General features: G+C 54.4%; 8 protein-coding genes across 8 annotated transcripts; 5 read left to right on the forward strand and 3 right to left on the reverse strand.

The window, feature by feature from the left end:
- Positions 1–2,251: 2,251 nt before the first annotated feature.
- On the reverse strand, positions 2,252–3,073 carry NCS54_00676000 (Hypothetical protein; the record flags this gene model as incomplete). Its single annotated transcript, XM_053152207.1, has 1 exon — positions 2,252–3,073. The coding sequence occupies one exon, from the start codon at positions 3,071–3,073 to the stop codon at positions 2,252–2,254; it is 822 nt and encodes a 273-aa protein (XP_053008182.1).
- A 1,598-nt stretch (positions 3,074–4,671) lies between these two features.
- NCS54_00676100 (MR-MLE domain-containing protein) lies at positions 4,672–6,400 on the reverse strand (the record flags this gene model as incomplete). The annotated part of the gene is made up of 4 exons (XM_053152208.1): positions 6,235–6,400; positions 6,077–6,110; positions 5,876–6,024; positions 4,672–5,780 (listed from the first exon to the last, which is right to left on the reverse strand). Exons 1-4 carry the CDS (start codon positions 6,302–6,304, stop codon positions 4,672–4,674), a joined length of 1,362 nt encoding a protein of 453 aa, XP_053008183.1. The 5' UTR covers positions 6,305–6,400.
- A 1,906-nt stretch (positions 6,401–8,306) lies between these two features.
- NCS54_00676200 (Zn(2)-C6 fungal-type domain-containing protein) lies at positions 8,307–11,297 on the forward strand (the record flags this gene model as incomplete). Its single annotated transcript, XM_053152209.1, has 3 exons — positions 8,307–8,476; positions 8,875–8,899; positions 8,997–11,297. The coding sequence occupies 3 exons, from the start codon at positions 8,307–8,309 to the stop codon at positions 11,295–11,297; spliced, it is 2,496 nt and encodes an 831-aa protein (XP_053008184.1).
- Positions 11,298–11,871: 574 nt separating this feature from the next.
- NCS54_00676300 (Alpha-galactosidase) lies at positions 11,872–12,961 on the reverse strand (the record flags this gene model as incomplete). Its single annotated transcript, XM_053152210.1, has 2 exons — positions 11,872–12,276; positions 12,323–12,961. The coding sequence occupies 2 exons, from the start codon at positions 12,959–12,961 to the stop codon at positions 11,872–11,874; spliced, it is 1,044 nt and encodes a 347-aa protein (XP_053008185.1).
- A 1,316-nt stretch (positions 12,962–14,277) lies between these two features.
- On the forward strand, positions 14,278–15,108 carry NCS54_00676400 (Hypothetical protein; the record flags this gene model as incomplete). Its single annotated transcript, XM_053152211.1, has 2 exons — positions 14,278–14,869; positions 14,945–15,108. The coding sequence occupies 2 exons, from the start codon at positions 14,278–14,280 to the stop codon at positions 15,106–15,108; spliced, it is 756 nt and encodes a 251-aa protein (XP_053008186.1).
- A 2,441-nt stretch (positions 15,109–17,549) lies between these two features.
- Positions 17,550–20,908, forward strand: NCS54_00676500 (AMPK1-CBM domain-containing protein; the record flags this gene model as incomplete). The annotated part of the gene is made up of 3 exons (XM_053152212.1): positions 17,550–17,572; positions 17,803–17,938; positions 18,902–20,908. The coding sequence occupies 3 exons, from the start codon at positions 17,550–17,552 to the stop codon at positions 20,906–20,908; spliced, it is 2,166 nt and encodes a 721-aa protein (XP_053008187.1).
- Positions 20,909–21,718: 810 nt separating this feature from the next.
- On the forward strand, positions 21,719–23,674 carry NCS54_00676600 (Hypothetical protein; the record flags this gene model as incomplete). Its single annotated transcript, XM_053152213.1, has 1 exon — positions 21,719–23,674. The coding sequence occupies one exon, from the start codon at positions 21,719–21,721 to the stop codon at positions 23,672–23,674; it is 1,956 nt and encodes a 651-aa protein (XP_053008188.1).
- A 637-nt stretch (positions 23,675–24,311) lies between these two features.
- NCS54_00676700 (U3 small nucleolar ribonucleoprotein MPP10) lies at positions 24,312–26,657 on the forward strand (the record flags this gene model as incomplete). The annotated part of the gene is made up of 1 exon (XM_053152214.1): positions 24,312–26,657. The coding sequence occupies one exon, from the start codon at positions 24,312–24,314 to the stop codon at positions 26,655–26,657; it is 2,346 nt and encodes a 781-aa protein (XP_053008189.1).
- Between the last annotated feature and the right edge of the window lie 417 nt (positions 26,658–27,074).

A 27,074-nucleotide genomic window follows, 5' to 3' on the forward strand; every position in this document is an offset into this window, starting at 1 on the left:
GAACCACAGGGACGGACTGCAAGACGACATTCCGCGCTGGGCCAGATGCCCCCCTATGCGCCAACCGCGGAGACGAAAGCAAGGATTTGCTATCGCACAGTATCCACCGTCAAGCACCCAGTGACGACTACATACAGTATACGGTCACCGTCAGAGACGAGACGCCCTCCCCTCCATTGACGGTGGAAACGGCCAAGCCACGCATGCAGCTGCCGCTGCCCCCCCAACCAACTGGGCACGACAGACGGGGAATCTTGAATTGGTTCGTTACTTTCTCCGTCTGCCTGCAAATCTCTGTCCCCTTTCCACCGCCATGCGCGCCCAGCTTCGGTCCGGAGCCCACAGTGACGTCAAACGGGCTCCGCCCAGGGACCCGCCGACCGGGCTCCGAGCCCTATCAGCCGCGCCGTGCGGCCCCACCATCGGGGGCCCTTGTGTGCTCCTAGCCCGGGAACATTCGGCTGGGTCATCAGCAAAGGGGACCAATATCCATGCTGGGTGTCACTGCGAGACGTCGCTGTCCAGAGCCACCGGTGTTACAGAAGTGCACGCCGAGAACAAACAGCATATTGAATGATCCTGAATGATAGACACCCGGAAGCAGACACGGCATCGGAATGACTCTGACATTGTACAGCAGAATTGCGCGCAAACGGCTACACGACGTGTAAGACGTCGTCAATCTTGACCCTGAAAAGCATGTGAGAGTGAGACGCGGTGAATAGATAGCGATTCTCACGTTGCCCTTTATCCCGGCAGATCTTGAGCAGGGCAGGGTCCTCTAGGCAGGGTTCGTCGATCGAGGCAGCCTGGTCTTCGCTGCCATCTGCGGAGCTGCTAATTCAGTCGAACCGAGCTCAAGTCAGCTCTCATCATGTCATCTTCATCATTCCTCACATCTTTGCTGGGCTATTGACAGGCTAGATATGCAGTTGCTGTACTGCCTCTCTGCTCGTTTATTCACGGCAAGATAGGCTCTACATCTAATTGGATCCCGTCTGGCCTCTCTCGGCGGCCTCTTGGCAAACTGTTTGAGTCGGTAACTAGGATTATGGATGAGGGGCGTGTCGTTCAACTCGTTCTCGATCAACGTTCGCGCGTTGGCGCGGGGCCGGGGAGCATTGATAAAGACGCTGTTCCCTGTACCATCCCTGTAGCTGATGGAGTACAGCGCCGAGGAGAAGAGAGAGAATTGCGGTGGAGGAAGAGAGACGAGTAACGACGGATGCAGGCTGGATTATTACGGTGCTGCGCCGAGACGGTGAAGAAGGGGAGGAGGGGCGGGCGTATGAGATGGTGCTTTTTTGGTGGTTGTCTTCTTCTGACCGCGCTTAAGGCGGGCCGTGATATCACAGTTTTCTCCGCGAAGTTCTGGAATCTAGGCCACCAGATTGGTGCAGCTTGCAGTAAATGGGGGGAGGATTTCATTATGAGAGAACCAACATACAACAATAGTACCTATGGAGGATAGACAGGAGGAGGCAGCTTTGGCCAGATGTACAAGTACCTTGGCCTCGGTCGACTCCCGTCCCAAGATACCCGCCACCCCTCTCCTGCTCATCAATCAATGCCTCCTGCTTATCCTCAAGCAAAAAAAAAAAACAACCCTGCCCTGAATCAGACGGGATATTTCTCACGTTTTCCTTGGCCTGCAATGGAGGGTAAGAGTGAAAAGGTGTGACGGGAAAGGCATGGTGACGGAGCTGGCGCAGAAGATCTGCCACACGCTGCCCTGAAATACCTCGTGCTGGCCCGCGTCAGATCTTTTGCGAATTCGAGAAAAAGAGAAAAGAAACCCTCCTGTCACTTTCTTTCCCGACCCAACGTGCCCCCCGGCGTTGCTGCATCGGGAAGGCGATCGGCACCCGACTTTGTTTTCCTTTGTTGCGTCCTTTTTTTCACATGGCAGGACAAGAGGCAAAACAGCCGGCGCCGTCGAAAACCCAACCCCCGTTGTTGCGCACGGCGGTCGGTCAAGCCCGAATTGCCAATCGCCGTCTCTCCGGCTCCCCGTTCCTCCGCATACACGGACTGTGTACGGGAGACTTTTTGTCCTTGATCATCTCCACGAGTCAAACCGTCGCTAAGAAATTAAGGGGAAAAAGGATCTTCTCCACGGCAGTTGAATGATGATGATGATGGCCTGGGGAAACTCCAGACGAGAAGTGGAAAACCCGCTTCCTCCACTTTCTTTCTCCGCTTCTCCAGATCCTCCCCCAAACTTCTCCCCACGAGCTAAATCTTGTCTCCTTCACTGAAGGTTGACAAACAGCCCTCCGTCGACCAGCAGCTGCGCGCCCGTCACGTAGCCGCTCAGCTCCGGGCAGGCCAGGAAGACGGCAGGCCCGGCCATGTCGGATGGGGAACCTGTCCGCCCGAGGGGGATGCGGCCCTCCATGTACGCCCGCTTGTTGTCGTCTGCCAGGTCGGCGTCGTTGAGCTGCGTGCGGATCGTGCCCGGGAGGAGGGCGTTGCACCGGATGTTGTGCTCACCCAGCGCGCATGCTGTGCTCTGCATCAGGCTCAGCACGCCCGCCTTGGTGGGAGTGTAGTGCGTCTGCTGTCCGCCGCCAACGAGAGCCGAGATGGATGATACTCCGATGATGCTTCCGCCCTTGGGTGTCTGGTTGAGGGCCATCTGCCGTGCTGCAGCCTGAGTCACGTAGAAAGCGCCATCAAGATTTGTCCGCACCGTCTTGTAAAGGAGATCCGACTCGAGCGTCAAAAAGTCGGCAAAAGTGCAGATACCAGCGTTGGAGACGCACACATCGAGGCGCTTACTGGGGCCCGAGTGCTCAACCGCCATCTTGACCAGATTGGTGGCCGTGTCCGGGTTGCGGACGTCGCCCTCTTGGTGAGCGAGGCGGCCAGCGGTGGGGGTCGCTTTCCGGATGGCCTCGGCCTCGGCAATGAGCGAGTCGAGATGCTTCTTGTCCTTTTCAAGGCCGAGGTGGTTGACGACGACATTGGCACCCTGGCGGAGGAACTCGAGGCAGATGGCTCGGCCAATGCCTGTTGTGCCGCCCGTGATGATGGCGCTCTTGTTGGCGAGGAGACCCGCTGGCATCAACATGATGACTTGTGTATGTGGGTTGTGAATTATGTGTTGGTGTTTCGTAGGTTGTCGTGATGGTCAATGAGGCCGGATTATCACCAAAGCTCCGCAGCTCGTTGGAGATGTTGCTATCGGTCGAGGATAAGCTGGGTACTAGTTCAATTGTCGTGATAGAGGTTGTGAGGTATGTATGAAAAGTTGGATGTCAACGTAAAAGATGTTTTCGCTTGCACAAAAGATTCTGGACAAGAAAGAGGCTCAGGACGACTCCCACTTTCAACCCTCCTCTTCCCCTCACTTCCGGGAAACGGCTCTTAAAAGCACCGAAAACGCCCAACCTCGGATCCTTCTCCTCCATCAGCATCCATCGTGACCCGCGAACTTTGGTGGGACAGGCAAAAGACACGGCAGCCCCAAAAAAAAAGCACATTCTTTAGCCAAAATTGGTCTCGGGCAGCTCCAGCAACCCGTCGACTGCTGTCAGTTGTCGTGTTTCTGAGTGTCCCTCGGTGCACCAACGAGCGAGGGGCGAACGTGGCAAATCAGATTCTTCGAGATGATGGATCTCCCTTCGGAGGCTCGGTATGCTTTATAGCGAGATGCCGGCGGGGCGAATTGCGAAGAAAGAGGGTCATTTGACTCTATGAATACGCGGAATAGACCCAGGCTTCTTGGCAGCAAAAGGGAACCTTTCAAAGAGAAACATATGATCAAGGTGAAAAAGCACACCAAACATGAGGCGATCGTGAGTTTGTCCTACCCAAGATCGTGAACCCCCTTGACATGCCATCTCGCATCCTTCACTCCCCCTGCTGCAGCTCACACACACGTACCCAGACGTACGGTTCCCACAAAAACCGACAAGCCTACCGGCCGCTCGAGCCAACGGCTCGTGCTGGGGTTGGAAGCATCGTGAAGTGTGGCCACGAGAGTGGTAACGAAACGGCCACCGTCTGTGAGTGGCGCACTCTGACGGTCACCGTTTCTGACCCCCAGAAAAAAAATCTCACGATGCTCACGTCGCGTCTATTCTTGAGTGAGGGGTGTGCACGCACAAAGCGCCATCCAGGGGTGGGCCACAACCATGATCGTGGGTTTTTCTCTTGTTTCGTGGGTCTGCGTTTCTGACAGCCTGATGTCTTGGGTATATTTCAACGACATGTCTTTGGTGGCGTTTGATGACTTGGTGATGATAATCAGCAACTGAAGTCAGCTTGTGAGATGGACGCTCAACAACACCAACAAATCAACAAAATCGGGTTTCTTAACTTGACTTTATGTCCAATAATCCATCTCACTATAGTTAAACAAAATCACATCTTTTTAACTTGCTTTTCAATTCACTCTATGGAAATGCTTCGTGTCTTTGAAATCGTCCCAAAACTATAAAATGCAATGCAAATCTCATGCCTAGATAATTCGAAATCCTTTTGCAGGTCAGGCAAAACACTGTAACGTGTGTATGCAACGGTTTATATCCAAGTCTTTCTTTCCCCAACCGGAGCCTCATCATGCGATCGCATTGAAACATTGGCTGCGATCACAAATCCTGGTGAGTACTAAAAGTGTATGCTGGATTCATACCAAGGTATGATATCCTCTAGCGATCCAGCCATTTAAGCGGCCGTTGAGGTGGTGAGGCCCTCGACCTTGGCCGCAAGCTGCTCAACAACACCGTTGGGCTTGGACTCTTCCTTAGTTTCTGGCTTCTCCTCCTCCTTCTCGTTGGGAGGGCTGGGGGGCGCCAGGGTAGGGACCGCGGGCATCTTGAGAAGGTAGTCGCTGGGGATCAACTTGGATCGGGCAGCCGGGTTGAGGGTCAGACCGAAACCGGGCTTGTCCAGGTCCGCCGTTGTCAGGAAGCCCTTGGTGGGGATGGGCTCATCGATGAAGAGATCACCAAACACGGGCAGCACGCTCTTGCCATCGGGCGAGTTGGCAAGGTACTCCTGGAAGGGGGTGTTGGGCTGAGAGATCTGGAAGTGGTAGCTGTAAGGGCCACTGGCGTGAGGGACGATGGGAATGTCATAGGCCGCAGCATGGGCAGCGACCTTGAGGAGTTCAGTCAGACCACCAAGCCACATGACATCGGGCTGGATGATGTCGAGGTTTCGGTCCTCGATGAGCTTGCGGAAACCAAATCGCGAATACTCATGCTCACCAGTGGTGAACTTGACCTGGGGGTGAGCTCGCTTGATCAGAGCGAAGCCGTCAGTGTCATCGGGAGACAGGCACTCCTCCCACCAGTTGATGTTGAGATCCAGAGTCGCCTTGACGATCTCGATTGTGTAAGAGACGTTGAGACTCATGTAGCAGTCGACCATGATGGGGAAGTCGGGACCGACGGCCTCACGGTGCTTGCGGAGGAACTCGACGTTCTTGCGAAGACCCTCGTGACCATCATCGGGGCAGAAGGGCAGGGGGACCTTGGCTCCCCAGAATCCCATGGCCTTGGCGGCTGTGGGCTCGGGGCCGGTGCAGTAGAAGTCGAGGCGCTCCTTTGTAGCTCCACCAATGAGACGGTAGACGGGCTCGTTGCGCAGCTTGCCCAGAAGATCCCAGAGGGCAAGGTCGATGACGGAAATGACAGCGATTGGCAGACCCTTGCGGCCATAGAACATGGATGCACGGTACATCTGCTCGAAGAGAAGGTTTGTGTTGCGGGGGTCGGCACCGATGAGGAAACGCTCGAAGTGCTGGTGGACGAGCCAGCAAGCAGGGGGGCCTGAGAATAGACTGTCAGTCGCTTGTTGTTCATGGAGCCTTCATTGGATGGTTTTCAAGCCCATAGTCAGGCTGAATGTCGAGAATTGAACTCACCTCCAAAGCCAGTTGCAAAGCCAACAGTGCCATCCGTAGCCTCAATCTCGACCAGGAACGAGCCCAGCACGTTGATGCCCCAGCTGGTTCGAGACTTCTTGTACTGCTCCCATCTCGAGCAAGGTGTTGAAATGTCGCTGTCAATGAGCCTGTTTGGTAGATGTGAGTCAAAGTTGCCGTTTGAGAGGAATTGAGTCGTACCAGTGGCCACCCTTGACGTTGTGATAATCACCGCCTAGCTCGCGAGTTAGCAATTGTCATACTCAACCATCTAGGCGGTCATGGATGCGCCCAGATGGCTTGAGGAGTTACCCCTCTTCTCAATTGAGAGCCGGGCAACGCGGAAGAGGGGTTCTTACCTGATCCAACACCGCCAATGATGAATGACCTTATGGCCTTGATGGTCGGGAAATCTCTAACAGTAGCCATCTTGTTGTCGTTTTCGTTCAATGTCACTATCAAGAGAAGGGCGATGGAAAAGAGTTGATTGCGACGAGTCGAGGGTGAGGAGGAAGAGAGAAAGAAGGATGAGAATGAGTTGGGAAGAAGATGACCGTAACACGCTGGGGCTTGGCTGCTTTACAAAGGAAGCGCCGGTGGCACTGCAGGTGGGTTAAAGATAATTCCAGCCGATCACGTATCATTCAATTGTAGCCGAGTCGCGCGCCTCTAGGCAGCTCACGATGGATTACCGGTCTTGTGATGCCCGCTGAAGCGGGCAGGAGCCGGCAGAGACGCCTCCGGATAAGTGGTGGGGGTTTGAATTCCGCCGGATTCCCGACATGGCGATGCAATCGTCGGGCAGAGATGCACCGAGCGATGGCGTCGCGAATGGATCCATCTCCAACTGTGTGGACAGCTCCACCTTTTCTCGGTGGTCGTCGGGGTTTTGAGACTTTTTGCTCGGGTAGCTTAGCGGCGGCTCATGCTTGCCCATGGGATGGGGCCCAATTTTCTCCTGGTTTCGTAGCGACTGGTCGAGAACGTTATTGTGCGCCGGCTGTGTACGCAGGAGGATCCATGGATGATGGATTGTGTGCGGTGCGCATGCGAAGGCTTGTGCCTCGTGGGGGTTTCTGCTTGCGGCAGTTGATGAAGAAACCAGTGAGGTGTGCATCTGCTGTCCCAGTTGTCAAAACGCTGTTGAACCCGAGATCGTTTTTTTGGCGGCTCGGCTTTTTCTGGTGGCGGGTTTGTGGAAGATTGCGGGGTGGACGGGGGTTGTGAAGAACGGGGGCTGAGATTTTGGGGGAAGTGGAGGGTGAAGATCCGGGAAAGTTCCTGGGCAGTGGACGGTCAAAAAGTCATATAATCTAGCGGTGTCTCCTTTCATGATATCCCAGCAGAAATCTTTCAATAAACAACGTGTTCCAGACACTTCACCAGCTCACAAAAGAGTGACCGCTTGTTCTTGGTAAACAAACCCTTTCGCACGAGAGCATCATGGGAGGAGATGACCCCTTGCCGGTCCGGGGCAAGTGACTTGCCATGCCGGCCCACTTGCCGAGCCATCCACCAATCATTGTACAACAGAGTGTTCCCCGCTAAAGGAAAGAGCTTGGTCGCGCGCGAGGTGAAGGGAAGGTTTGGGCAGGTACGAACGAGGGTGCTCGGTTCTTTCCTCTCCGCATCACCAGAGATCGAATTCACTTCACAAGCCTCCGAGGAAGAGCGCTATGGCCCTCCCCCTTCCGCCCCTTGTTCCCCCCTGAAGCCGTGCTATTCTGCTGGCTGAATCTCAATAGCTTCAAGATTGCAAAAAAAAAGGATTACAGAAAATCTCTTCTTCTCCTGTCGCATAATTTTATTTGCGGCTCCCGGTCAACGGAAGTACACCGAAGAGCTGGAGCTCTGACAGCTCGCCCTTAGCCCGTAGCCCACCTCGGCCCACCTCTGACCAGGCCCGGTCTGAGGCGCCACTCACTCCCCGTCCGCCCGAGGCCCAAAGCCAGCAAAAAGCGACAAAGGAGAAACAAGAGACAGGTGACTTTGACAAAGGGGAATGGGCAGCTCATAAGTTTTATCCTACCAAAAGAGACGTGTCGGCAATCCGCGGTATTGCCTAAATACCTACCTGGGCTACCAGGTTGTGCAGCCGCCTCCGTATCCATATGGAAAAGTTAGGTACCTGACCTGGGGTATGGTAGCGTAACCGCATGCCTCTTCTCCTCTTACTTCTCCATTCTCCCCTTGGGCCCTCGGGAGATCTTTCTCCTTCTCGCGCGAACCATTGTCCCGGATCGCGAGCTTCCTCTGCAGAGACTCCAAACTCCCTGCACCGCACTTTTGCCCGTTCCCGCGTATTCAGCCCTTTGTCGCATACCACTCGCATCGCTCACTCACACGACCGTTGCTGAGCTCGCACTTTCATCGCACCGACACGCGAGGTCTCTGACAAGGGCATCCCGATTCTTCTCTCACCCTCGAGGCCATGCACAACGGGGTGGGCAAGAACTCGGGCGATGTCTCGGTAGAGAATCGCCCGCCCACGACCGAGATCGATAGCGACGAGGCCAACCAGCTCCTCAGCGAGGACGATGATCATGGCGACCAGGAGACCCTATGTCGCAACGGGAAAAGGAAACGGCCCATCTCGGTCTCGTAAGTCGCGACGCTGGCTGCTAGCTCTCATGCCCAGTCATGCTCCCCTCTTTTTTTGTTTGTCTGTCTGTTCTGTACACTCAAGTCATTGTCGCGATCGCGGATTCCCTACCTTGCTCGGGCTTCATCTTGGGTCAGATTACCACCAGTTGAATTGTTGGATCCAGTTTTAAGATCTGCGTCGGATCTTATCTACACTTTTATACTATTTCTGTTCTAAACACCATGTCACCGCACACGGCCGCATCTTCACCCCAATCTTCACCCTCGCCATTAGATCCACCCATCACCGAGCCCACCCCCAACCCCAACCCCAATACTGCGACCTTCTTCCAGCCCTCCTTGCCTTTCGAGATAACGAACACCGCCAATGCTCAAGCTAACTCCGTCATCCCCAGGTGTGAGCTGTGCAAGCAAAGAAAGGTATGTTCTTTACTGACACTTGCTCTCCTCCCAGTTCTCCGCTGGTCCTTGGCAGTACCGTCAACAACAAATACTAATATGCGCTTCGCCTTTACAGGTCAAATGTGATCGTGGTCAACCCTCTTGTGGTTGGTGTAGCCGAAATGGCGCCGTCTGCGAGTACAAGGAGCGCAAGAAGCCTGGCTTGAGAGCTGGCTACGGTCGCGAACTCGAACAGCGTCTCGACAAGCTCGAAGAGATCTTGCGCTCTCATGCCGAGATCCTTCAAGCCACTCTAGCTGCCAACACTAATCCTGCCCTTGCTGCCAGCGTCCGACATAGCAACCCAAGTCTTCCCAGCGACCAGGGAACTCCACGAGATGCTCCTCACGTCTTTCGACCTTCCGAGCCCGTCCGTACCCCTCAGACCGACTCTGCTTTGTTTGGGCAGAAAGCTCCCAGCTCTGGTTTTGCGCCCAGCACCCAAAGCGTTGACTTTGGCGTCGCTCGTACGCCTGGTGTGAGCGATGGCTTTCAGAATGGGAACCATGTGCAGCTGCCTCCCATGACGGCGGCTTCTCAGATCTCGCCCATGCAGCCCAGCGCGGCTGCGCAAGACTACTACAACTCTGTACAACCCAATATTCATTCTCCCACAGCAGCAATGTCAGCAGCACCTGGAACTACCACTCCCGACCGGGATATGCCACCCTACGACCTTCTCTACGCCCTTGTCGACCTCTACTTTAAGCACATCAACACCTGGTGCCCAATCCTTCACCGCAAAACAACCCTAGATACCCTATTCGGTCCGTCTACACTCGACGAGACTGATCGAATCCTCCTCCACGCGATTGTGGCAACGACAATGCGCTACTCGACAGATGCGAGATTGACCGACGAACGACGAGAGCACTATCACAGGGTTTCCAAAGAACGGGTTCTCCTTTACGGCATGGGAAACTCATCAGTCAAGTCCCTGCAAGCTCTCGTCATCCTCGCCCTCGATCTCGTCGGTAGCGGCAATGGGCCTCCGGGATGGAACATCATGGCGCTCATCACCCGCTCCGTGGTACAACTTGGCCTGGCTGTAGAAATCACGTCGTCGACAGTGTCCCCTCATTACCTCTCAATTTATACCTTGCGTGCCATGACTCTTTCAGAGCCTAAAGACTTTATTGAAGAAGAGGCGCGGCGTCGACTCTTTTGGATGATTTACCTGCTGGACCGATACGCAACGATCGCAACAGCCTTCGAGTTCGCCCTCGACGACCGGGAAATAGACAGGACGTTGCCCTGCCGCGACGATCTGTGGATCAAGAATCAAAAGGTGGACACCAGGTGGTTCCGCACTGATGTGAACCACTCGGGCTCCCCAGACCACGACATCGACCAGCCCGAGAATCTTGGCGCTTTTGCGTACTACATTGAGATTCTTGGCATTCTTTCCAAGATACACAAGTTCTTGAAGCAGCCAGTTGATATCAGTGCCTTGAGCGACGTGGAGCAATGGCAGATGCGGTACAAGGAGTTGGACAACATGCTGACGTCGTGGAAGTTTGGCCTCCCTGGCGAGTTTGGCAACATGGCCAAGCTCTTCCATCCGGGCAGCAAGAACATCAATTGTGCCTGGGTCATGCTTCACGCCACGTACCACACAGCTGTCATCCGCCTTCATTCGTCTGCCGCCTATCCCACGACAAGGTCCCCCATCTTCACCCCGTCTTACAGTGCATCTCAACGGTGCCACAGCGCCGTGGAGAATGTGGCTGCGCTGGGAGAATTTGTAGTGAACAATGGGATGTTGGCCAAGCTGGGTCCACCATTTGCATTTACTCTTTGGGTGTCAGCACGGCTACTCCTTGTTCACGGCTCGACAGTTGAGCACAAGTTGTCGCCTCAGATTTCATTCTTTGTCGACAGCCTCCGCGATATGGGTCGGTTCTGGCCTGTTGCCGCTCGATACTGTCAGTTACTGCAAAGGGTCCTGGACGAGCACCGCGATAGTGAGCGACAGGGCGATGGCATAACCCCCAGTTCTGTCAAGATACTGTCTGACATGCGACGCACGGCATTCGATCTGGACTTTCTCATCTCTCGGCAGCCGAACCAGGGTGGATCAGCGCTGAGTCGATTGCCCAGTGTCACACCAGCGAGGACGCCAGCGCCAAACGAACTTGAATATCTCGATGTCTTTGACTTTTTCAACGTTCCTCGCCTGCCGTTCGGAGGCGAGAATATTGCTGGTGTGAATGGAACTCCAGCGCCAGCAGACAACAGCATGGATACATCCAATGACAATGGTCCTTCTGGCCTGGGGGCCTCGAACGAGTTTAATATCACCAACTTCATGGTCGATGCCAACAGCGATTGGCTATTTAAGCAGGAAGGGGGGTCGAAATTCTTGGCGACAACATGAAGCATGGTTAAAAGCCAACATGTTTCTTGCTGTTCTTTTACGTCTAATGTCGGTCGGTCGGTTGTGTAAGGCGAGGTTTTGGACAAACCTTCTTGTTAGGATACCCTCATCTTTTCACATTGGTCTGCGTTGTGGCGCTGGCGGGTTGGTAGAGTTGTGCTTTGACACAACTTACACTTGTATGGTAGGGCTAGAGGGGACGATGTACCTTACGGTGATGGCAGGTTCAAGGTGGTGTTTGGGGCAAAGAGTTCAGGGGTTACAAAAGGTTATGAGATATGGGTTAACGGCAAGGGTCAAAATGCATGAACACTTGGGCGTGCTCCAGGCACGCCAAGGAAGATATATACTTAATCAATCAACGACCGAAAAGCTCACACATATTCATTGGAACTTTTACCTCTGATGAATTGCGTTGAAGCAGTGATATCTCAATTACTTCGAACTCGATGTGCAACAAGCAAAGCTGCTCCGTGAAGTTGTATTCGATTCTAACAAGTACCCAGCAATACCCATCGCTATGCAATTATAAAGACGCCAGAAATAGAAGTCTATCAATGCCCAACCCCGCCAATCAATCCTCCGTCGCAGTTGTGTATGTATCGTTGGGACAATACATGACCCAACCATCAAGATTCATCTTCTTGATGACCTTGCTAAAGTCCTTGGACCCCTTTGCCTTGCCCGACTGCGAGCAAATCCTCTGTCGATCAGCATCCTTGACCTTGGGCGCGCCCTTGGGATACTCGATGTTGAAGACGGGCTTCTTGGCCTTGATGAAGGCGGCAAAGGTCTCGCACTCGCTGTACTGGATGCACTGCTCGTTGACGGAGAAGGCGACGTAGGGCAGGACTGATTTAATGATGTCTCCGGCGTTTTTGAGGCCGGTCGACATGTTGTATTTGGCTGCTTCCTTAGAGAGGAACTTTATGTATGAGATCGAGTCTTCTTCGGTGAGTTTGAGGCCGTTGTCGTTTTGCTATTGCCGTGTTAGTTGGTTCGCGCTGAGAGGGTGAGAGACTTACATAGCCGTCCACATTATCAGGGTCGATAGCATCACAACCCTTTTGCGCAGCAAGCTTAATACGCTTCTTCATGATATTGCGTACATTCTGGCTCCTCAAGTTGAGCCACTTCTCATCGGGCCATCCGTCAAGCGTCTTGCCCAGGTCCGACTTCTTAAACTGGTTCTTGTCGTCGCGCCAGTTCTCCCACGAGCCGGCACTAAAGTAGCAGATGATCTTCTTACCAGCTTTGCGAAGTGCCGCAAAGGTTTCTGCGTCGTTGTCATAGAGGTCAAGGTCGTAGATACCCACGTTGGGCTTCAGGTCGTCGGCGGTCCCGTCGTCGTTGAGCTTGATGGGCTTGAGGAGGACGATCTGCCATGGGGAGCCGACCTTGGGCTGCCATGTTTTCCCACGGGCCTTGAGGGCAGAGTCGTCGTCGTCGCTGGTGTCCGAATCTGAGTTGCTGTTGTTGTCGTCGTCACCCCCTTTCCCCCGTGTGAGGCCAACACCGAGTCCAACTGCCAGCGCCGTGATGATGACGAGGGCTGCGCCGATGAGAGTCAGCTTCTTCCACAACGGCCAGGACTTCTTGGTGTTAGTCTTTGCCGCCAAACCCTTCTTCTCGGGTGTTTCCACATCTGCTGGTTTCGTCGCCATGGTGCCGGTCTAAGTGATCTGCTCGCCAAGCTGCTCGGGCTGCGATCGGCAACCGTGGCGAGCCATGGAGTTTAATAGCAACTCGACGAACATACCAAACACAACCTCACACCTAGTTCCGGATCCGGCTCGCAACGCGATTTCAAAGCTGGGGAGGATGGCACGGGGCGCAGCATTGTGGAGAGTCCGCGTAGCCCTACTGGGCGAAGCTGGCGTTGGGATGGACGCTAGTTGAAGTCTAGAACAAGCTGACAGCCCAAGGGTGTTCCATCCAGACACTGGTATTACGAAAGCTTGGACTGAGACCTAGAGACTTCTGTGGCGGCTCGGGATGGACCGACTGGGCATTGTGGTCCTGATGCAAGATCGCCGCGACTCAGACTTGGCACGACAATAAACACACACATAGCATATTCGAATCTTTGTACTCGAGGAATTGCATACATGCCATCTCACAGCCCTGCCGCCATTTCAGACTTTCTGTAGTGGAGCTGTGCAATGCAGAACGTGTGTTGGTTCAGGGGCTCAGACTATTAGAATCCTCCGGTTAACTCGGCATCACAATGGCTGAGGCGATCAGGCGCAGCAGAGTTTAGAGATTGGGAGGCCTGTTTGGCCCCGAACCTCTTGCCATTAAACATGTTTCAGCCCGTAAAACATAGCCTTGCACTGCATGGTTAATCTCTAGTGTTACGCAAGGCAATGAAGCGCAGTTACCCTTTGTGGTGTTACATGGTGCTGCGATACGAACCCTCCAATGGCTGCTGTGGAGTTGATCATCTGAACTACGCGTCCTTAATATTATAAGACATAAGCAAGGCCGGTGACTCACTTGCCGATTCATTGCGCGGGTTTTAATTCTTTTGAAAACCCGGCATGCGTAGGTGAGATTGAGTGTGTAAGTAGCCGAGCGACAGTTACAGCGCAGGTCAAACCTCAACTCATGGCGACCAGGATGAGATCTGTCAATATGCCAGATTCGATCTATGGATCAATGCAATTAAAATATATTCTTCACATGATCACTATTTTGTAGCCAATACCTTCACTCATCACTTTAGCCGGAGGTGATAATATTCGGAATTGCCCCCGCCTGAGAAACATGAGCCGATATAAATACCCTGAAAGGGAAACTCGGGCCCAAGACTCCGAAGAGGACAACGATGCAATTCTGTTCGAATCATAAGAGCGTCAAGTTTATAAGTCATGATGATTCCAGTGAAATAGCGAGATTAATGTTCTTTGGTTATCGAGATCCATTGCCTGGCAATTGTCACCGAGAGCTTCACTAGCAACATCGCCAAAACACCATAACCATGAAGGGCTCCAGAATCACCGGATCTCTAGCCTCCGTCTTGCTGGCCGGGGCTACACAAGCCTTCCAGATGCGCCAACCGCCACCTGTCGACTTGGTCCAAGGTTTCGACTGGAAGAACCCCTTCGCGCTGGAAGCCATGTCTGCATTCCAACCTGCCTGCGAGGTCGAGACCAGCTTCAGCGCGCTCGAGTACACCCTCCATGAGTTGATGGACCCTCCTCCAAATGGACTCAAGCCTTGGGCCAAGGGCCTGAAGGAAGTGTTTGACGGAAAGGAATACCCTGGTGGATGGTCTGGTCTGGATTATCACCTCCACGGCCGTAGCCTACTGTTGATGGACTATGACAAGCTGCCTCTCACTGTTCGTGAGTGGGTCGAAGAACAAGAACGATCCGACGGCAAAGGAAAGGCGCTCTTTGCTATTCTTGAAAAGCCCAAGACCGAAGAAGATGAGCTGGAACATGTTGTCGAGTTCCCAGCCGCCGACAAGATCGACCGCTCCGGCGACGAACAAAAGGTTGCCATCTTTGCGCCTGGTGCTCTTTACGGAGTCCTCCCTCTCTGGGCAGCTGAGGCAAGCAAGTGCAAGGGTAAGTCATCAAAGTTTTCAGTGTGACAGGAATGTCTGGTTTTGCTGTGGCAGTAACTTACACAAAGTCATATAGACCAACTTGTCGATCTAACCAAGTACAACACGACACCCGTTGACGGCGGAGTTGTCGCATGGATCGAGCACTCCCAGCCAGAAGATCACAGCATGAAGTTTGATATTAAGGCCCAGGTACTCAAGGCCAGCAATACCAAGGCCTCGGCAAAGGAGGAGCTGTGATGAGATTGGGCCAGGCGGTGTCGCCTCAAGAGTCGCAAATAACATAGACTTTCCAACTGTAGAAGTGTAACATCAAGTCGATTGTCATTTTTAAACTCCCTGTATCGATCCGAACCCCAGCAAATGTAATCAACAAGTGCCCTCTTTTGGATCATACAGTCACCCGTGAATGGATCCATTTCCAGGAACCATGCATGAAGGGTCCCAAGTTACTACCCTGGGGCTGGTTAACATGCATTTACAAGGTGTGCAAAAAAAGCAAGAGCGGGAGCAAGGACCAGTCTCGTGCCTGCCCTGACATTGGATGAACGAATGTCATGATTTCTACGTTGGCAGATGCTCAACATGCGCACATACGCGCGCACACACACACATCTGTGACCGCTCAAACTCCAAGGCGTATTCGTATATCCCTCTACCGCTCCTTCAAGAAAACATATCATGTGCACGATATTTCTTTACTCAACACGTTCCTGAGACCGCCTGTTTCATACGTACTTCCAACTCGAATCTTTTTTAGCTGCAGCGTCGAATGATTCCGGTGATTTCTGCATATACGCGCACACCGCCTCCCCACCAAAGAGACACTTCAGCTCCTGACCCTTGCTCCGGATCCTCGCCGGCTGCTTGATCGACGGGCTGGTTTCAACATGTGCGGCAGAGGAGTGAGCCCTAATTCTATGAAACGATGCAAAACATTTCGACAGGAAAGGTCACTGGCTAATACGGACGTGGCCGCGTGGTGCCATGACGGGCAGGACAAAAGCAAAGGCATGCACAGGCAAAGCAACTTGACGCAGTATTGGGCTATCACGAGGATGCAGGTCATCCATATGATTCAGACGAGCCGACGCGGGAAACAATAAATTTAGCTTGGCGAGGCCGTTGACAAGATGCGTGTCGGACCCCATTTCACCGACCACCTCAGAGACAAAAAGGTCCGGTTGTTGTCCGTATGGAGCTCCGGCTTCCCCAGGACCAGCCAGCCATGGCGAGGTCTAGCCCAGGCACTCGTGCGATGCTACCCTACCAAGCTACCCCAGCATCGCGTCCATCTATTTCCTACCTCAGGTAGGAAAGGTAAGTGTAGCTTGGACAAGATGGAGCTAGTAGCATGATGCTCCGACTAGCTAGCTAGGTAGGTTTGAATATCTACATTTAAACGACAGCCTCGGAGTTGAGTCGACACAAACTGCTACCAATACCAGCCACTCTCACCAAACCATCCATGCCACGAAAGGATGGGATGGCGGACTGCAAGCCCCGGATGCGGTTGGCGGGCAGACAAGAAGGTCTCACTCAACCGAACGACGCCATGAAATTGCCCATGTCGTCAGAGACAAGGTGTCGCGTCTCCACTTGTGGGCAGTCGAGAGGAACCGCAGCTGCGTGCCCACCCTGCAAGAATGCGTTTTTGCAGAGCTTTTTGCTGCAGAGAGTGCGGCGCTTGCTGTGTTGTTCATGGATCTTCCCAGCTCCCGGCGCTTGTTGACCTGCCTATGGCGGTCCAGCATGACTACAATGATGGTTGCAATGAGGACATTAGGCAAGGAAGAAGGTGCCCAAGCAAGCCCGTATGTTGGCATCCATACATTCATAGCTGGAGGCGCACATCAGTAATGGATGGATCTTTGGATCCATGGATGGTTGCGCAACCTGCAACAGGACGGTTCAGGGTATCATCATCGTCGATGTGTCGTCACTACTATTGTGATTCACCGAGCTCCGTGCAAGCTCTGTTCGGAGCTCCAAGGAGGAAACCTCGAAGCTTTCCAGGTTTTGACCTCTTCTTCATTCTCCTACCAATTTTTCATCAATTCCTGATACTTGCCGCCCTCGTGCATAACATCATTGACTGAAATCCAAAACTTGCCCCCACGTGCAGTGTCTTTCATCATCAACTTCCGCTTTCGCACACTGCTTCCGCCCACAGGCCCTCTTATCTCTACATCCTCACCTACCTTTGCTCCCTCACCGCACCGTATCAACGTCGCACCTACAAAGCCCTCTCCTTTTTCTCGTACCTATCGCCTCGCCCATTTCGCCATTTCCACTGGATTCGGCAAAACCAACTCTTCCGAATCGCTTAATAATATCCCTGCGTCGGTACCGGTGGTGGTTGCGGTGGTGTACTTTTTTTTTTCCCTTTCTACTGAAGCTCCCCCCGTTACCGCCGACAATCTTTAATTTCGGTCCCCCCAGCCTGACCGACGCCAGACCAGACCCGTCCTGGTGCCTCCCGCCCGTGGTTCTCCTCCCAACCATTTCCATCCTCTTCTATTCTCTCCCACAACCACAACAAAACATCCATCCGTCATTACCTACCAACCTACCTCCCTATCTACGCTACCTTCGCCGCCGGCTTCGCTGCCTCACTCCTTCGCTCCCCGTTCCGCCTGCGCAGACTCAAACGTCGCATCTGATATCTACGAATCGCAGCCATGGGCAGCTTCACTTTCAAGTGGTATGTAACAATCTGTCTTTTGATGACGGCGACGATCGCGACGACAGCTTCAAGCAAGCTTCGCCCTTGGGCTTCACCCCTGGAGCTGCAAACGTCGCGTGCCTACGGCACAGCACTTCTCGTTGAGCTTCGTCTGGAGCTTTACCCACGTCACCATTGTTGCTCCATGTCGCACTCTGGAACTAGGACAATGTCTGAGACACCTGGACTAACCCCGAGCTTTCTCGTAGGGAGCATCCCGCCGACGAAGTCTACGTGACCGGTACCTTCGACGACTGGACCAAGAGCGTCAAGCTCGAAAAGACGGGCGATGTCTTCTCCAAGACGGTCGACCTCAAGGATGCCTCGAGCAAGATCTACTACAAGGTGCGTCTGCGACTGGTGCCTCGATCGGCGATACCACCAGCTCCCTCTACTCGGTGTTTCCCCATGCACGCGATCCCGGATTGAACCATCAATTATCCATCCCCCCTTTCTCGTCACCATGGAGAAGCTTCTCGTGCCCATCCTACCATCGTACCAAACCCTGCAGAGATGGATCATGGCAAAGCGCCATCCCTACCGAGCAGTTGCGCCGCCGCCGCCTCTTGTTCGTACTGGTCTGGGTCTGGCGGATTGCGACCGTGTGTCCGTGCCGCTATGGAATCCGTGCCCTCCGCGCATCGCCATCTCTCAATCTGCAGGGTCATGATGAGCCTAAAAGGCTCTTAGGCACAAGAGCGGTGTCTGGTCTGGTCTGCTACCGTAATCCCAACCACCCCTGCTCGTCAATTTTTGCGGTCGCTGCTAGGATCGGGGATTGGGATTGCGCCAGGCCTTGCCTTTTCCCTGCCTGTCATGTCATGGGTTCTCTACGACCCATACCCGCGCCCACACCATCCCCAACCAACCCCCCGCGGTTCGGTATGACGCAACCCAACTACGCTCGAGACAGTTCTGGAATGCGTTAGTGAGCGGGGAGCGGTGAGAACCTGCTCGTCCTCAGCCCATGGCCCAGGACCTTTTTGCAGGTCATTTGCAGGTCATGCCAGTCTGCCTAGATGTTGGCGCCAGGCGGCGACGTTGGACAAAGTCGATTCGCGCTGCCCTGTCCGCCAAGGCGTCTTTTAAGTCAGCGCTTGCTTGCGCTGCGCGCTAGTGTGCCTGCATCCAGACCCGCACCTGCCCTGCCTGCCCGCCTTCCTCAGCTCTCCCGCCATTGACCTTTTCGTCATCGTACCAGATGATTGAAACCCCCCCTCCTCCCCTCCTCTGAACCCAATTGCTCTTCCTCCTCACCCTCACCTTTTGCGCATTCACTGTAGAGGCTGTCGCTCACCCATCATCTAGTTCGTTGTCGACGGTAACTGGGTAATCAACCAATCAGCACCCAACGAACCTGACACTCAGGGCAACGTGAACAACTTCCTCACCCCCGACCAAATCACACAAGATACCGCCGCCGCCGCCATTCTTAACACCGTCACCCCCACATCTACCACCGCTGCGATGGCTTCCGAGCAACCTATCGAAGTAAAGCCTGTTGAGGAGAAGGCGCTTAACGAGAAGGTGCTTGACGAGAAGGTGGCTGAGGACAAGGCTGTCGCCGCGCTCACTTCTGAGGAGACACTCACCGAGAACGAGAAGGCGCACCCCCTCGAGACCCCTTCTGACATCCCAGGCGGATTCCCCGTCACACCCGCGAATGATCTGGATAAGCCCGTGACTGTTGCGCCTCTTGCGAACGAGCTCGAGAAGCCCATCAGCGTCAACCCCCTCCCCGCTTCTGAGGGCGTTGGTAACCCCATTACCCTGGCTCCCGGCGAGAAGATTCCCGAGTCTATCACCGCTCAGAGCACCGACAAATACGTCAAGCTCGACAAGGAGTCGTACGAAAAGAGCGACGCTATCCCTGGTATCGAGACTGAGCTCCCTCCTGTTTCTTCCAACACTATCCCCGAGTCCAGCCTCCCCATTATCGGTGCTCAGGATGTCGCCATTAACACTGTGACCCCTGTTTCCACCACCGCGGCCCTCGCCGCCGAGGTTCCCCTTGAGCCCAAGCCTACTGTCCCCGAGGTTGTCAAGGAGAGCCAGGAGAAGGCCGACGCGGCCCCTGAAGCTAGCGCTGAAGCCGAGGGCGTCGAGGAGAAGGCCAAGGTTGAGGAGGAGTTGAAGGAGAAGGTTCCTGAGGCCCCTGCTACCTCTGAGGGCACCGCTGGCCAGGGTACCGAGAAGTCTGAGAAGGCCCAGGACGCTGGGCTGGCTGCTCTCGCTGCCACCGCTGGTGGTGCCGTCATCGCTGCCGGCCTCACCGCCAAGGAGACCATTGAGGAGAAGGCTGCTCCTGTGGTAAACAACGCGACCGAGGCCATTACCGATGCCGCCAACAATAACCTCCCTGATGCTGTCAAGGAGAAGCTTCCTGTAGCCGCCCAGGAGGCTCTGGACGCTAAGAACAAGGAGCAGATCCGAGAGGAGGTGTCTCCTGAGGTCCCTGCCGAGGTCAAGGAGTCTCTCGTTGAGGCAGGCAAGTCTCCCGAGGCCGCTGCCAACACCGAAGCCGTTGAGGAGAAGAAGGTTGTTGAGGCTGAGCTTCTCAAGGAGGTCAAGCCTGTCACTGGTACTTATGACGCCGTGGTGGAGCCTACCGGCGAGGAGACGAAGCAGGTTTCCCCCGAGGTTCCTGCTGAGGTTAAGGAGTCCATCATCGAGGCTGACAAGAGCCCCGAGGCTGCTGCCAACACCGAGGCTGTTGAGAACAAGAAGGAGGTCGAGGCCGAGCTCCTGAAGGAGGTCGCCCCCGCTGCCCCTGTTGAGGAGACCAAGACTGAGGCTGTTGCCCCTGAGGTGCCCGCTGAGGTTAAGGAGTCCATCATCGAGGCTGACAAGAGCCCCGAGGCTGCTGCCAACACCGAGGCTGTTGAGAACAAGAAGGAGGTCGAGGCCGAGCTCCTGAAGGAGACCGAGCCTGTCCCTGCCGTGGAGGAGACCAAGGTGGAAGAGGCCAAGCCCGCTACTGAGCCCGCAGCTGTTGTTGCTCCTGTGGTTCAGCCCGAGGAGGCCAAGCCCGAGACCAAGGTGGAAGAGACCAAGACTGAGGAGGCCAAGCCCGCCGTTGAGCCTGTAACGAAACCTGAAGAGGCCAAGGCTGAGGCTAAGCCTGAGCCCCAGGCGGAAACTCCCGCTGTCGGTAACGGCACCTCAGCTGCCGAGAACGGCAGCAAGGCCACCGAGACCAAGCCTGCTGAGCCCGCCGCCAACGGTAGCTCTTCGACCACTGCCCAAAAGAAGAAGCACAACCGACTGAGCTCGATCTTCAGCAAGATCAAGCACAAGCTGTCCGACCACAAGTAGACAAGACAAGACGAGGGTGGGGGTGAGATGAGCTAATGTCATGATGCTGTGGTGTCAGAAACGTCTTATGGGTTTTCTTTTTCTTTCGTTTTCTTGGGATTGGTGTCTTCGTTTATCAATGATTCCCCTGGATCCATGAGGAAGAGGAGAGTGGTTGAGATCACTGAGGGCCTGGATCTCCGTCATATACCTAGTTGATAGTCAGTTTTTACGCGTATGCTTTTGATTGATACCGGAATTCATGTATGATAGTATCCCTCATGTCAAAAGAAGTGATGCTTGAAGTTTGGATACAACTTGACAATGAGTTTTTTCTTTATCAGTCCAACGTGAGAATACCTCAGGTTCTGGTGTCTCTGAGGCATATTCAGAGGTCACGCCTCTGGTCATGTGATAGCATCAAGTGGCATCCGTTGATGACTAACGTCCAAGTTGCAGGCAGGTAACGCCATTCCCCTGCGCCGCCGAGCCCGCCAACTCCGTCACGATTTGCCCCGCCAGTGAGTGACTCGCTCGATCCACCTCCATCCATCCACGGGGTCCGTCCCAGCTGGACCCCTTCGTGAACCTACTTTCCTCCAACCACTGTTTCAACAATCCTATCTACTTTACCAAGACCTGCTAGAACCGCCACTCTGTTTCTCTCTCCTTGGGACCTTGAGCGTTGACTCTCCCCTGGCGAGAGGCAAGAGATCTCAAGCTGGTGTCATCCCGCCACAAGGGACACAGCCAAAGAAACCAACCGATTGAAGCGGCTGCCTGCCTCATCGGATCCAAGGTTGAAACGCCTTCGAACCGACCGTACCGAATATGAGTTCGTCGACCTCGAGTGTGGGAAAATCCGCCCCTACGCCATCAAACCCCCCAGCCATCCAAGCCGGACCATCGACGTCGAGCTTTGAATCATCACGTCGGCCATCGCAGGCCGGCTCCTCGTCAGCGCAATCCATGCCTCGAAAGGCTCAAGGCTCTCGAAAGCAGCACCGGAATCAACGTCGACCCGGCCTAGGAGATAGGTCTAATACCGGCCCTGACGACGAAGATGCGATGGCGGAATTAAGAGCATTCAGAAACCCGAACAGTCGGCGTGGCCAGACTTCGATCACCCATCTCCTTAATTATTCGATGCCACGACCGGTACAAGACCATCATACGCATGCCAGACATCCTAGACGGAATCCAACATGGGGACTGGGGTCTGGGTACCACGCAGTCGACAAGGCGAGATATGTCCATGCCAACTACCGCTTTGTCCTATCTCCAGAAGGAACCTATAGCAAGCAGGCATCGGATGCCGACACGCATCTGGACTGGTCTTTGGTGATGCAAATTATTGCTTCGAGCGAGTCGCAGACTTCATCATGCCCAATTTGTCTTTCGGAGCCAGTGGCTCCTCGCATGGCGAAATGCGGGCACATCTTTTGTTTACCTTGTCTGATTCGATTTATGAACTCAAGCTCAAGTGAGGAGGAAGGAAAACCAAACCGTGGTCCAAAATGGAAGAAATGTCCTATCTGCGAGGACTCGATATACATGCAAGACGTTCGACCTGTCCGGTTTTATGCAGGTCAGGAAAGCCCGCTACCTAGAGTTGGTGACGACGTCGTGCTACGGCTGATGGCACGAGGCGCACACTCAACGATGGCTCTTCCGCGGGAGGGTGCCGCGGAGGCACGCACTTTCGGGGACGACATTCCCTGGCATTTCGCTGCCAACGTTCTGGACTACGCCCGCATGATGAAGGGTACCACGGATTATATGGCCGCTCAATTCGACGAGGAAATCGCTTCGCTAGAGAAACAGGCGAAGGAGGATGAGACTCTGTTTGGCCAAGATGGTGAATGGTCTCAGAAGGCCATCCGAGCTGTCACAGCCTCCAAGGAGAAACTGGCGGATCTCCAAGTCGCAGAGGAGCCAACGGCCGGTCCAGGATCAAGTTCCGGGAAACAATCAGCAGATCCCGACTTTTACTTCTACAGCTCACCACCTCACCTCTACCTTTCACCACTTGACATTCGCATCCTGAAAACCAAGTATGGATCCTTCTCGTCATTCCCTTCTACGCTCCTCCCTCGTGTCGAGCACATCTCAACCGGCCATGTGGTCGATGACGCACTACGCAGGAGAGCTAAATACCTCGGGCATCTTCCTCGAGGGTGTGTCATTAGCTTCCTGGAATGTGACTGGACAGACATTGTGCCAGCAGAGACGTTGGCGTCTTTCTCGGGAGAAATCGAGCGGCGACGGAAACGGAACCGCGAGAAGGAAACGCAGGAGGAGCGGGAGCGCCTCCAAGCAGAGCGACTCGAAGCAGCTGCCCTACGCAAGTCGACGGGGTACCAGCGGCTACCCCAGCCACTTGAGGAGGAGGATGTCCCTCGGATGGACATGTCCGAGTTTCAGCCACTGAGCGGCCATTCTGGTGCCACACCCCCGGATCCTCGACCAGGATTCGAGACGTTGGCGGAAATGTCAACCAGCCCATCGACTCAGAGAACAGTCTGGGGCACGCGGGCGATCAATGGATCTCCTGACATGGCGCCAGTTCGAAGTTCGAATGTTGACGACGGCTGGCTCAAAGATGAGGACCTGTTTGATTCAGCTGATCTCGCGATGCAGATCCAGGCCATCGAGTCGGCGACGGATAACAGCAACGCACGCCCGAATAATGGTGGTGGTGGAGGCGGCGGCGGCGGCGGTGGTGGAAAGAAGAAGAAGAAACAGAAAATCACACTCATGAGCACTGGCGGTCGCAGAGGCAATTGAGGGTCTATCCTTAGTTCTAGACTGCGGAAGAGGAATTGACATGTTCCTTGGGACACAATACAGCAAGCAAGGAGTAGTAACTTGACTGACTGGTAGATGGCGATGCCTCGGAGTTGACACGGGACTTTGCGCTTCGCCCGGATTGGAATTGGGACTGATATTGGTGCTGGTACTGGGATGGGATTGATTGATTTGGAATTGCGTTCGGTCACTCAAGTGGTTGTCCTAACTAGATGCTAATCCTTACTTGCGCTCAAGGCTTGCTTGCTATTTGTACAACCATCATCTGATGGATGAAGCATGTTGTTCGCCTTGAGGTTGACAGGGAGGTAGTTGAGTTGGATACTAACTCGCCAATTGTCTATATGCAGCTACATTCTTGATTAAGAAGAGATGTACAGCATCCGAATATTATCAGAAACCATAGCAAAGCTACCTAGCGAGCCGTTCTATGATGGTTTTCTTTGAACCTTTTTCTTTCAAGCATCGCATACTGTATCACGGCTTTGGGTGATAAGTGTCTTATCTCTTATCAGCGATGGACTGATGGCAGATTGGCCAATCATATCAGGCGGTTGCAGCTGTCTGAAGAAAACTGCGGGGCGAGGCCGCAACGTCCCAAATTTTTTTCCCTGGTATGGATCGTGTGAACCGCGACTTTTCTCAACTCCAAGCCTTTGCGGCTCATCATCACAACCTGGATCCTGGATACACAAACGCCATTCGGAAGAACAACAACAGCTTGGAGGAGTTGGTAGCAGCGCAAGATAGCTCTGCTAGCCAGTCACATCAGAGCATGGCCGTCCAGACGTCGCCATCACTCACTTCAACGTCGCACACCTTGACGGCCGCGCCTCTCGCCATGGCCGCCCCAGAGTCACTCGCCAACAGCCATGTCCTGGCGCTCCTCGAAAGCCTGGCCGACGGCAAGCGTCACGCCTTTCTCCAACCCACCGCCGCGATCCCGACCGACTCTCTAAACCTCGTCAAGCACACCCTCGAGAGCTTTGCCGGGCGGGTCGGTGATGAACAGCAGGAGAGGCTCAAGGAGAGTCGGAAGCGCAAGAGGGGCGTCGGCGGAAAGGATGATGTTCTCAAGATGCGCAAGGTCTACATCGATGGGTTTGAGACAGGTCAGGTGTGGCAACAGGCCAAGAGGATTATTGGTGGTGTTCTGAAGTACTCGGAGGAAGCCCTTGCTGAGCTCCAGGAGCGTGACGAGGTCACAGTCAATGGAGCCAGCGCGGATGACTCCAAGCTACTCGAGTTTGGGGAGGATGGATTTGAGGTGGGCTCTGATGATGAGGATGAGAGCGAAGATGGGTCTGGAGACGACGACCAAGAACAAATATCAGACGAGGAAGCGTTGGAAGACGGTCAAGAAGATGACCAAGAAGATGACGACGAGTCGGAGTTTGACGAAACAAGAGACGACTACGAGGATGAGGATGATGAGGTCGATGGACCTGCTGAGGAGTATGTTGAGGATCCTGATGGTCTCAACGATGGCTTCTTCTCTCTCGATGACTTCAACCGACAAACACAATGGTTTGAGGAGCAAGACGCAAAGGGAGATCCCTACACCGACCAAGTGAGCGACGAGGAGGAGATCAACTGGGATGTCGACCCTATGGCGCCTCCCAAGGCGGGTTCAAAGTCAAAGAAGGCGGCCGAGCCGCAATCAGATGATGAAGAGGATGACGATGAGGACGATGGCCCCACATTCGGAGACATGGCCCTCGATGCGCCCGAGGGTGACAGCGAGGATGAGGCCATGGACATGGATGCCGATGTGGATGATGAGGGAATGGACTTCAACGCCAACGAAGTCTACTACAAGGACTTCTTTGCGCCGCCCCCCAAGAAGTCCAAGGGTGGCAAGCCCAAAAAGACAGTCAAGTTCGAGCCCAAGCAGCCAGACGATGCCGATGTCGAGCGGGCCATGGCCGATGTTCGGAGAGATCTATTCGACGACGAGTCAGAGAATGAGGACTCTGATGATGCTCTATCTGACGTCTCGGCTGGAGACCCCAAGTCGCGACGCTCAGCTCACGAGCGAAGACAAGCCAAGCTCGCCGAGGAGATCCGCAAGCTCGAGGCTGCTTCCGTGGCTAAACGAGAATGGACTCTTTCTGGTGAGGCCGCTGCTGTGGATCGTCCCATGAACTCGCTGCTCGAGGAAGACCTCGACTTTGAGCATGTTGGCAAACCGGTGCCCGTCATCACACCCGACGTCACCGAGGGCATTGAGGATCTCATCAAGAGGCGTATTCTCGCCCAGGAATTCGACGAGGTCATCAAACGCCGACCCGACACTGAGGGTCTCCCCGCTGGCACACGCCGTGGCCTCGTTGAGCTCGACGACAGCAAGGCTACCAAGGGTCTGGCTGAGATCTACGAGGAGGAGCACGTCAAGAATACCGACCCTGACAACTACGTCAGCCAGTCGGACGAGAAGCTCCAGCGTGAGGAGAAGGAGGTCGAGGCCCTCTGGAAGGATGTCAGCGCGCGCCTCGACGCCCTCAGCTCCTGGCACTACAAGCCCAAGCCTACCGCGCCGTCCCTCTCCGTCGTCGCCGACGTGGCTACGGTCGCCATGGAGGATGCCCAACCCACAACAGCCCAGGGCGTCGCGGGTGAGAGCAGCCGCATGGCACCTCAGGAGGTCTACAAGGCCGGCACCACCGAGACAGCCGCCCAGGGTGAGGTCGTCACCAAGGCCGGTCTGCCCGTGGCACGCCAGGAGATGACACGCGAGGACAAGACCCGTCGTCGCCGCCGCGAGAAGGAGCGTGTCCGCAAGGCGGGTGGTGTCGATGGCAAGAAGGTGGTTAGCAAGAGGGCCAAGATGCAGCGTGACACCATCGCGGAGCTGAGGAAGGGCGGTGTCAAGGTCATCAACCGCAAGGGAGAGATTACGGATGTGGATGGCAAGAAGGCCAAGGCCCCCAAGGTGGTCTCGAGCGGCAACTTTAAGCTGTAGAGAGCGATGCATGTCTAGACTGGGATTTGTAGGAAAAGGAGAAAAGGGAGAAAGAGTTTCGGGTTGGTTGCATGCCTTGCGAGCGATTCATAATAGAACGCGGTTTATGTTTGGTTGGTGTATATCGAAATGTGCGTCACATACTGGTTGCTTTGATCATGTCACTTGCTATGTTATGCTTCACCTGTATCGTCTGAATCAAGATAAACTTCATCAAGTCCAAAATGGACAAGCATTATCGTACAACTTCTTGCGTTCCCATCCATACCCGGGCATAAACACAAATCCTTTCTCGTCAGGCACCAAATGGTTGTTGGTAATTGTACACCTTCACGCGCGCCTGTATCAACCACGGCAGCGTCGCAGCCCCGTCCCGTCCGTCCCATGCCATTACATATCTTGCCGTCCTTGATAACC

The sequence above is a fragment of the Fusarium falciforme genome, chromosome 5, assembly GCF_026873545.1.
Source record: "Fusarium falciforme chromosome 5, complete sequence".
Taxonomy (NCBI): domain Eukaryota; kingdom Fungi; phylum Ascomycota; class Sordariomycetes; order Hypocreales; family Nectriaceae; genus Fusarium; species Fusarium falciforme.